Source organism: Asparagus officinalis, chromosome 2 (genome assembly GCF_001876935.1).
Source record: "Asparagus officinalis chromosome 2, Aspof.V1, whole genome shotgun sequence".
In the NCBI taxonomy this organism is placed as follows: Eukaryota; Viridiplantae; Streptophyta; class Magnoliopsida; order Asparagales; family Asparagaceae; genus Asparagus; species Asparagus officinalis.
The window spans coordinates 9,652,766-9,663,167 of record NC_033795.1 but is presented as its reverse complement, the minus strand read 5'-3'; the positions used below and the strand labels follow the sequence as shown (position 1 = coordinate 9,663,167).

Below are 10,402 nucleotides of genomic sequence, written 5' to 3'. Positions count from 1 at the left end.
AGCTAGAGCAACATTGATATCTATCAAATTTTGTGATCTGGAGTGCGCCTCGCTTCGCTCGGGCGCGCGCATCGCATTGCGCCTTGCGCATATGCGCGTAAACTGACTTTGCACCCCGCATTGCGCCTCGCGCATTGAAAACACTGCCCAAAACATAGACTAGTAGTCCCGTATGTTTTTTGTGAGCACTAATCGCTGATTAGTTCATCCAAAACATACGGGATTAGTAGTCCCGTATGTTCTGAGTTGGGCGTTTTTTAAAATCGACCTCTTTTTGGTCTGTTGGCCAAAAGAAGTCAATTTTGCTAAATAATTAGCAAAATTGTCGATTTTGCTAATTATTTAGCAAAAACAGTCTGTTTTAAAAAATTTCCCGTCAGGTTATTCATTCTATTTGCTTAATTTCTTATCACTATGCATGATAACTGTATGTATGTGGTGCTACCGTAATGCATATGTAGTCAAGCGTGAGCTCTTTTAATATATATTATGATTAGTATCTGTCTGTACTTTTTTTCTTTTAAATTAGTTGACCTATTCTGGATCTTGTCATTTGGTATGGGGCATGGCTTGAGGAACGAAGGTGATTCTTTTCTTAATTATCTTATTACAAAAGCATGCTGTGCAGGAAAAGTTGTATTCTTGAACTTTTCTTGTTGATATTTCCGTGTCTTGTAGTTGGCTAAGTTTTTAACTAAATACAGATGACTTGTATTCTTGAATTTGATGGTGCTTCAAAAGGAAATCCTGGAAAAGCTGGTGCAGGAGCCATACTCAAGACTTCAGATGGAAGCGTGGTACGCTTTAGCACCCTATTGTTTTCCTTTCTTCTCAATTTTCATTTATTTAATTGGGCGAATCTTCAATTCTCCATTTGCCTACATCTTCATTAAGCTTAAACTTTTCTCCAGTTGTCCATCTTCTGAGCTTGAAATTTGAATGAAGGTTGCTCGTGTTGGTGAAGGCTTGGGGATTGCAACCAATAACGTTGCTGAGTACCGTGGCTTGATTTTAGGAATGAAACATGCTCTTAAGAAAGGTTTTAAGCAAATTCAAGTGCAAGGTGACTCGAAACTCATTTGTATGCAGGTTTGTGGCCTTTCTCTATTTGTCAGAGACACTAGTCTCTGTAGTGTTTTGTATTCACTGCATCTATTTTCTTCTCTTCCTAATTTGGCAGTGTGATATGGTATAACTTCATGAAAACAATTGATTACCCAGTTTCAGCATGATATTATTTGATATTTATTCTTGTGGCTTCTTTGAGACTTTTAAGTTTTATAGTTGAGAAACTTCTTCTTCTTCTTCTTCTTTTTTTGGGGCATTACTTTACTGCTTTCATGTTTAAAAGCTCGTAAAGTTTTAAACTGCAGTATTTTCACTGCCATCTGCAAGTTTCTGCTACATTTGTTTTTTCTCTGAAGTTTCCTTTCCCCTGTTTATGGAGCATGTGAGAGGCGTCACCACCAATTTATCTCTAAACTTTTGTGATAATTACCAGATTGTAATTATTCTTTATAGAATTTCCCTCGTATATAGTTTTCTGTTCTGACATCACATCATCTGTCTCATGTACTTAATGCTTCCTGAAAACAGGTGCAAGATTTGTGGCAAACCAAGAACCAGAATATGGCTGACTTGTGTAAAGAGGTCAAGCGGCTAAAGCAAATGTTCATGTCATTCAAAATCTCCCATGTTTTGAGGGTAAAGTTGAAATGTTTTCATTATGTAAATCACCTTTAGGCTATAACTGACTGTGTTTCTTGAATTATTCAATTTGATTGCACATTCTTTCCTTCTTAATGTTCTTCAATGGTTCAATTAAGGCTGGTTAACTAAAATGCATCTACATCCAAATATGCTGCTGGCGTTCACCAATGACTGGCCCAAATACAATGATTGGTCTAAGTTTCTATTATGTGCTTAGAACTCTCAGAAAGGAGAGAACTCTGTTTATTACAAAGAAGATGGACTTCAGGGTCCTCCTGTCCTTTATAACTTTTTTTAAAGTTAAGACTCCTTGCTGAATATATATTGAGAGAGATCAATATTAACCTGATAGAATAACAAACAATTAAAATGGCAAGCATATCTTAAGTAGAATGGTGAGTAGATAAGGGCTTCAACCTGCACTTGTTTTGCAAAAGATAAAACATCAGCAACCATTAGTTTGTACCCTTGCATTACTACGCACATAACCTGCTTAAAAGAAAAAATAGAAAGGGTAATGTTAAGCATACTACAAATTCTATATTACTTGTAGACTACCACTAAAAAATGTGCGGGGTTCTTCATTGGAAATTGTCACAAAAAATTGGAGAGTCACCATGGATTTCCTTCTTTTGTTTGAGGATGTACAAAAGTAGTATAAAATTAGTAGTACAGTTATCATTACTGAAATAGAAAGACATAGTCTCAAGTCAAAACATTGGCATTTATTTCTACTGTTGCATTGGTAAACCCCGACTCATGTCCCTCTTTTTTGTGTGTTTATCATTTCTTGTTGCTGCTGTAGGAGTTTAATTCCGGCGCTGACAATGAAGCTAATTTAGCTATTAATCTTCAAGGTAGGGAACAAAAACCGCTATTATCAGTTGCAAAAACGGTTATTATCAGTTGCATCTCCTTGTTAATTGTATTTTGATGCTGATTGGTTGGTTTCATCGCAGCTGGGGAAGTGTACGAGGAGTCAGCTGAGTTCTACTGATACGAAAGAAAGTGACTATCCAGTTCGGTGCGTTTTGCTGTGAATACATAAACTGAAACTATTTTTAAGATTGCCGCATACCAACAATGCTGAAAGAGAGTTCAGACATATCGGATACCAGCAGATCTTTTGTAAAGCGGATATCTGGAAAATTTATCATGTCTTCCACCTCGAGCGAATTTGTGGAGATATTTTTTGAGAGTGATCCAAATGGTTTTGTTTCCTAAAAGAATTGCTTGTGTCATTGAGGAGTTGGTCTAAAAACTAAAGGGAAACTTGCCGCATATTCCTTGCTATTAACTCATGATTGTAGTGTAGCAGGAATTACTCGCCAGTCCAATTGTTGCTAGGAAAAGCTTGTGAATTTCTCTCTGCGCTCATGTATGGTAATATTACAGTACAATGCAATTGCATTGTTTATCTATCTATTCGGGGATCAAATCTGGCAATAGAACTGAGAATATAACTTATAAAGAGGCGTCATGCTGATATTAATATTGAATTTTCCATGTGACCCACACAAGCAAGTTTTTATAACTTCTTTACCATTTGATCCCCACGAGCTAATTTTATAACTTTTTAGCCCTTACTGTTTTTGAATTTTCTGTTGAGCACACTCGGATTTTTTTTATTTTATTATTAAACATATCTTAATTATATTTTAAAATAAAATTATGGTGATTTTAGTAGTAACACCAACAATTAATGGCTTAAAACTTCTAAAAGTAGCCCGTGAGCACCCCGAGGAAAATTCTTATAAGTGCTGTAAAAAACAAGTGAGAGTATGGAAGTGCAAAATATGAGAAACTATAAGGAATTTAAGTGCTAATATCATAGGAAAAAATTGTTGAAATGGGGTGATAATGTAAATAATCTCCTGTGCCAAAAGTGCAAATCAAAATTTACAAAACTCTCACCGCGTTATCTACAAAATCCAACAGCGAGCAAAGCAAATCCAGCGAACTGACTAGAAAGAAAAAATAAAAGCAGAGCCCCATCCTTTCTCGTCTCAGGAGCCAACACCAAGCTCCAGCAATGGCGGCAATCGCCTCGTTCCCCTCTTCTCTCCTCTGCCATCGCACTCTCGCACAATCCCCTGCTCCATCTCCTTCTCTCTCTTTCTCTTCACCTACTTCTCTTCGTCTCAAGAGAATCGCCCCCTCGAGGAGCAAAATGGCCATCATCAAAGCCGTGGCCGAGGAAGAAACCCTAGCTCCGGCGGCGGCTGTGGCTGAAGATACGGAGGCCGTTTCAGTCGCCGTTTCTCCTTCTGACATGCTTACCATGTTCTTCAAGGTGCTGCCTTTTTCCATTCTTCCTCAGTTTTTTTTTTTTTTTTGGCTAGGTAATTTCACTAAACCCCTTGAAGTTTTGTTAGATTTGCACAAAATCTCTTCTGGGTTTCATGCTATTATCCGTAGATAATTCATTTGTTACTTAAATGATTTATCTTAGAAATAGTTAAATACGGGGGTTTTCCCTAGAAACCACCTTAAAAATAGGGTGTTATACTGAAACCTAGGGGTGCACATGGTTTGGATATGACTCGCATATGATACTTACCATATTTGTAGCCTCTTACCAATCTTGGATATGGATACAAATATGGATATGCCTCGGTAAAGAAAATTCATAAACATATTTGCTAAAATAGGATATGGATACAGATACAGATATGCCTTGATAAAGAAAATTCATAACCATATGCGCTAAAATCGGATACAGATACGAAAATGCATGCGGATATATAAGAGGATATAGATGCAGATTCAAACAAAATATGATAAAGCAAGATAATATTGAAAAAAAATATATAGTTTATATGATACAAGGGAGTTCATTAATATGTTTCATTATATCTGAAAAGTTAATATTAGATCTCTTGGTCATCAAAATTAGCGTCAAATCCATTAATTCCAAATTCATTAATTTAAGGATCAAAATTGTTGCAACTATATGCCCAACATATATTCGGATATTTCGGACATAAATACAGATATTTCACTACATAACCAATTAACCATATCCATTACCATACATTATTGGTTATAGATTTTAGTAACTATATCCACATCCTAACATATAAAGATATAGATATTTTCTCAGATAGAAATATTTTTGTGCACTCCTACAGAAACCACATATGAATGTTAATTTATACATAAACCACCTTCAAATGGGTTTGTATTGCAATCAACCACCTCTCAACCAAAAATTCACTAAAAAAGAAGAAAAACTAATCTTTAAATAATTCATGCTCAAGGAACTTGAGATGTATAACTAGACCTGAAACATTACAAAATTTAAGTCAAGTGTCTTGAATGTGAGTTTTCAAGGGTATTATGGGTTTTCAGTGAAAATTTTGACTGGGCGGTGTTTGATTGCGACACAAACCCATTATAAAGATGGTTTATGTATAAATCAACATTCAAAGGTAGTTTCAGTATAATGATCTGATTTTTAAGCTAGTTTCTAGGGGCAAAGCCCCTTACATATTGGTAGTTGCTTCTTTGTAGTTTCCATTGCATCACGTCAGTAACAACTAGTTTGTTTTAAGTATGTGTCAGTTAGTGAAACTTTTTGAAAGTTCATCGGATCTTTTGTGCAAATCACTCTAAAATTCAGGTCGGTTTTGTAAATTTACTCCATTTAATCTTTTAGTGTGTATTTTTTGTTTTTTTTTTGTGGGAAGGCTGAAGGAATGCTGGATGAATCGGGGATCAGTAAGGTGTCCAAGGCTCTGGAGGTGATTCGCAATTCCTATGGAAAAAATTGTCTTTTGGGTGGAATCTTTTTGTTTTAGTTTTTATGGATTTTTTTATTTTATTATTATTATTTTTTTGTAACAGGAAGTTGAAGGAGTTGGTGATTTGAAGGTGCAAGTAGCCGAGGGCATTGCTAGCGTGGAGGTAAAATTTTGGTTTCCTGGTATTGGCAAATTGGGTTGCATGGGATGTTTGCTTATTTTGAATTGAGTTACGTTTTGAATAAAACAATCTATCACTAGCTTGTTTTATCATGGGATGTTTGCTTATTTTGAATTGAGTTACGTTTTGAATAAAACAATCTATCACTAGCTTGTTTTATTGCTCTGTCAAATAGCTATACCTTATTAGTTACGTTTTGAATAAAACAATCTATCACTAGCTTGTTTTATTGCTCTGTCAAATAGCTATACCTTATCTTTTGAATATCACAATTAAAGTATTGACTAGATTACAGATTCACCTCCATGAAGAGAGAATAAAATTTGAGAGTATGAGAACTAAATATGACATATGGGCTTATGATCTTATCTTTGAAGATGTTTAGTTTAATTCTCTTTAATTTTTAGACAAGTAAGATGAAGGCGAAAAAACATGGTTCGTATGTTTGGCTGTTAAATATATATACCTTATCTTTGCTCTCCAGTCTCGATGAATTTTTATGCATTTGATACACTTGAGAAGCAATGATTTCTAGGATACTTTCCCACCAAGAAATAGCCTTAAAATAAGATGGATCATTCTTGCTGGAACGTCGGTTTAGTAGTAGTTCCTTAAGTTGATGTTCATGAACGTATTGCAAATTGCTTAGAAATAAATGATACATTGAAACTTCTCAATTTTGACTTGTATACTACGGTAGAGAATCTAATAAGGTCCAAGGTCCGAAAAAATATTCTCATCCTTTTGCTACATAAAGAACAACTGATTGCTCTTAGTTATGCCTTTTAGGAATCATCTGAGAGGTAATGCTATATTGGAATCCTCTGGCAAACAATCCTGAAGAAAGGATAGAGTGATAATATTAATTTACTGTAAAATATTATCCTGAAAAGGATATGGAATAAACAGAGAGATTTTTGTTGGTGAGGTGGGTATTCAAATACGTCGACAGTTGAGATCGAACCATATGGTGTTTAGTTTTCATGGTTTATGTAATTGGAAATGTTGACTTGATGTGAAATTGCAATTGTCCGATTTATTATCATGAACCTTGATGTTTGTACTGCCTTGTTCTGATTTTTTGTGTATAAGGGAATATATTATTTGCGGTGTGTTCATGCTGTATCCATATGCTCTAATTAGATCATATGATAAGCAAATATTGTGCTATTTCACTGAAATAATATGCCTCTTTTTTTAATAATTTTGAAAACAATGTTACAGTGATCGAGGAAAACACATAACAAACCTAATGATTGTTTATAAAGCCTTATGTAATCCTAATTTTAATATGATTATGCGATGTAACCCTGTAAGAGTTGCCTGTACTTAAATATGTGAAAATTCTGACACACCTTGAGTACCTTCATTTCATTAGTTACTTATGCATGTAAACACTTTAAATTTAATGACGGATGCTCCATGGTGCAGTTAACAAAACAAACAACTTTGCAAGCAACAGGAGTGGCTTCTAACTTGGTCGAAGTAATACAGGGTTCAGGCTTCAAGTTGCAGACTCTAAACTTGAGTTTTGAGGATGATGAAGGCGTTGTAAGCTAATTTTGTGCGGTGATCCATGGTGCTATTAGCTAATTTTTGTCTATATTGTTGTATTACATTAAACATTTCATGTAATCTTTTAGCATCCGCTTCTGATGCGACTTTAGCAACATGCTTCTTGGTTAAATTGGCAATCTTAAAATTGCAAGAGCTATGGATTTTTGCTTATTCGCTATAAAGGAAGGTTAAGTTGCATAATCTTTTACTATGGTATACATTAAAACCAAACCAAAAAGTTTAAATTGTTATTTTATCTTAATCTTATTAAAATAAATATATTTATATATGGAAAAAATTAATTTATAATCAATTAAAATATCTTTGGTAATATCTTTAGTAATTAATTCAAATTCCAAATCAAATCAAATCCCCTCATTTAGGTATTTCTTTTCAATATATGGGAAATATATATATACATTTCGGTTTTCTTGAAAATTTCAAAAAATTGAAAAATATATTTATTCTGAAATTACATTTTATTTATTCGGTCACTTTTCCCATCAAAATTTATTTACATTTCGGTTTTCCCGTCTCATTTTTTCAAGAACTTTGAATTATTATTTCAATCTACGATAAATACATCATGCAATTAATCTAGCACCATCCAATATGTATGTTATTTTAATTTATCTATTTTTTTAATTATTTTTCAATTTTTTATTTTTAGGTTGCCAACTTTTAATTCCTACTCTGAATTATTATTCCAATATCCGAAAAACACATCAGGTAATTGTAGGCGTCTAAAAATGCCTATGGGTGCCCGCACACAGCTCAAGACAAAGAGAAGGTGATGAACGTCGTTATCCGAATCAAAGAGGATTATCCAACGCCGACAAGCGCATAAAGCGAATCGGCAAACTGTTGATGACACGACAACGAACCACCACAATGGAAAACGCCAAGTGGACCGCACGGGCCAATCAACATGCGTGCGTCAATCAACACGTGTGTGTGTCAATCAACACGCGTTCGACGGTCAATTCCGCAACGAAGCGTACAAGTCAATAAGACGATCAATTACGCAAAACAGTAGAAAATACAAGTCCCGGAAAGACCAGAAAACACCAGAGCTCAGCAAAAATTCGAAACACCGCGTCCGCGCGGGTCGGACCGCGTCGACCCGCGCCCGCGCGGGTCGGCCAAGTCCGACCCGCGCCCGCGCGGGTCGGATCCATCCGACCCGCGCAAGCGCGGGTCAGACTTGTCCTGCGCGCGCTGTTTCGACCCGGTTTGGTTTTTGATGGTTTTTCTCGAGATTTGTTGGTTCCTGAGCATCCAAACTGACTTGATATCATCTACAAACGTGGTTAGGCTGTTATTGACTAAAGATAAGGCCAAATCACTTGTTCTCATCCAAATAACCGCTTCTGAAGCCCTATAAATACAAGCATAGGGCCTCCTTTCAGCAGGGGCGATTGATTATCAAGACGAGGAGGTGCTGCCGGATTGTGGAGTCAAAGGAGCACGAATTTCAGCGAGGGTTGACAGATCTTGGCGAGTTCTTCGGCATAAAGAAGGAGAGTTCGAGAGATCCGACGCCCGTTCCCGTCCGTCCCTTGAGATTAGGCTTGGTCTTAATCTCGAGAAGAGCCCTGATTTCGGTTGGTCGATTTCAGTGCTTCAAATCAAATACTTCCTCAGCGAAGGCGAAGCTCTGCCGAATTTTTCATCAACCGGATCCAGATCAAAGGCGGTCCACGGATAAACCCCGGCACAGGCAAAGATCCCACGCAAGCAGAAGACCGATAAACAATCTCTGCGTTTGTTTTGAATAAAGTTGTAAACTTGTTTTATTTTCATTGTGTAAGGAGATCTTATACAAAGATCAACTTTTTATTTTATTCGAGTTTATTGTAACGACTAAAGTTGTAATAGATTCGATAGCAATGCAAATAGCAACTTTCAACGTTCGCTTCCGGAGCTGTCGTGTCGCAACCTCGGATCTGCATCCCGGTTGAAGAAGTGGTCGAGTACGAGTTCGACCAACTGAAGTTCGAGGAATATCTGTCGTCCTCCTCCTCCAAATCCTCCGCCTCTCGCAAGCGAAGGAAGATCAACGCCCCCGTTGTTGCGCTAGCTGAACCTTACAACGCCCTTCCGGTCTCCAATGAGTCCGGATCTGCAGATCTGAACTCCTCCTCAATCAAGGAGTTGAGTACAGAAGGCGCGCCTATTTTATCAAAGAGAACTCGTCAAAGGCAGCGCCAACGTTGTGCGCGCCAACTCGCTAAAGCATTGGAGTCAATTGACGGGATCCGTTACGAGGCGGATCTGAAAAATAGGCAACGCCAAGCACCCCAACAGCGGACAGATGTCCTCCCCTCCAAACCAATAGCAAATGAATGGATCCAAATCAAAAAGATCCGTTCAACTCTGGAGGAGCGAATTCAAAAGCGCTGCGCGCTTGCGCGCACGCGAATTCTTGTGCAAAAAGCACAAAAGATGCAGAAGAAGGACATAGCTAAGAAACAACCAAGACTGCATCAAACTTGGAGACCAAAATCTAAAACGGCAGCCGAAAAGATCGAGCCAAATAAAAAAGATTCGTTCAACTCTGGAGGAGCGAATTCAAAAGCGCTGCGCGCTTGCGCGCACGCGAATTCTTGTGCAAAAAGCACAAAAGATGCAGAAGAAGGACATAGCTAAGAAACAACCAAGACTGCATCAAACTTGGAGGCCAAAATCCAAAACGGCAGCCGAAAAGATCGAGAATCGCGGGTCACTTGAATCCGACCCGCCGGCGCGCAGGTCACTTCAATCCGACCCGCCAATTTGCAGGTCACTCCAATCCGACCCGCCAATTTGCAGGTCACTTGGATCCGACCTTCCAAATCGCAGGTCACTTGGATCCGACCTTCCACTTTGCAGGTCACTTGGATCCGACCTTTCAAATCGCAGGTCACTTGGATCCGACCCCCCACTTTGCGGGTCACTTGGATCCGACCCTCCACTTTGCAGGTCACTTGGATCCGACCTTCCAAATCGTGGGTCACTTGAATCCGACCCTCCAACCCGTCGGTCACTTAAATCTGACCCGCGCCAGAGTCAAGGCAGAAGATGTTATGCACCTGTTTCGTCGATCCCCATGAATTCCGCACCTCCGATGGAGCACCGGGACAGTGCGGACTTGTCCCATTTTAAGGTGAGGATAGTCGATCGCCTGGGTCCTTTGCACGAGGATCGAGGCAAAGTTCTGATTGAAGAATGC

At 38.0% G+C, this 10,402-nt stretch overlaps 2 protein-coding genes across 4 annotated transcripts in view; both read left to right on the top strand.

Moving 5' to 3' along the window:
• The window catches only part of LOC109830192 (uncharacterized protein Mb2253c-like), a 36,228-nt gene extending 33,085 nt beyond the window's left edge, over window positions 1-3,143 (top strand). For all 3 annotated transcript variants that reach the window (XM_020397377.1, XM_020397376.1, XM_020397378.1), the window contains 5 exons: window positions 705-797; window positions 946-1,089; window positions 1,597-1,704; window positions 2,516-2,567; window positions 2,670-3,143. In XM_020397377.1, the coding sequence (XP_020252966.1) occupies window positions 705-797; window positions 946-1,089; window positions 1,597-1,704; window positions 2,516-2,567; window positions 2,670-2,707 (435 nt within the window). In that variant the 3' untranslated portion in view covers window positions 2,708-3,143. The remainder of the gene's footprint in view (window positions 1-704; window positions 798-945; window positions 1,090-1,596; window positions 1,705-2,515; window positions 2,568-2,669) is intronic.
• On the top strand, window positions 3,662-7,362 carry LOC109830191. Its single transcript, XM_020397375.1, has 4 exons — window positions 3,662-4,003; window positions 5,400-5,453; window positions 5,557-5,616; window positions 7,066-7,362. The coding sequence occupies exons 1-4, from the start codon at window positions 3,743-3,745 to the stop codon at window positions 7,192-7,194; spliced, it is 504 nt and encodes a 167-aa protein (XP_020252964.1). The 5' UTR covers window positions 3,662-3,742; the 3' UTR covers window positions 7,195-7,362.

What these genes read in the sequence shown, in the direction of transcription:
- LOC109830191 (XM_020397375.1), top strand. Translation starts at nt 3,743, where the DNA reads ATGGCGGCAATCGCCTCGTTCCCCTCTTCTCTCCTCTGCCATCGCACT. An exon ending in TGCTTACCATGTTCTTCAAG is followed by an intron (nt 4,004 to 5,399) that starts GTGCTGCCTTTT and finishes TTTTGTGGGAAG; the next exon opens with GCTGAAGGAATGCTGGATGA. An exon ending in AGGTGTCCAAGGCTCTGGAG is followed by an intron (nt 5,454 to 5,556) that starts GTGATTCGCAAT and finishes TTTTTGTAACAG; the next exon opens with GAAGTTGAAGGAGTTGGTGA.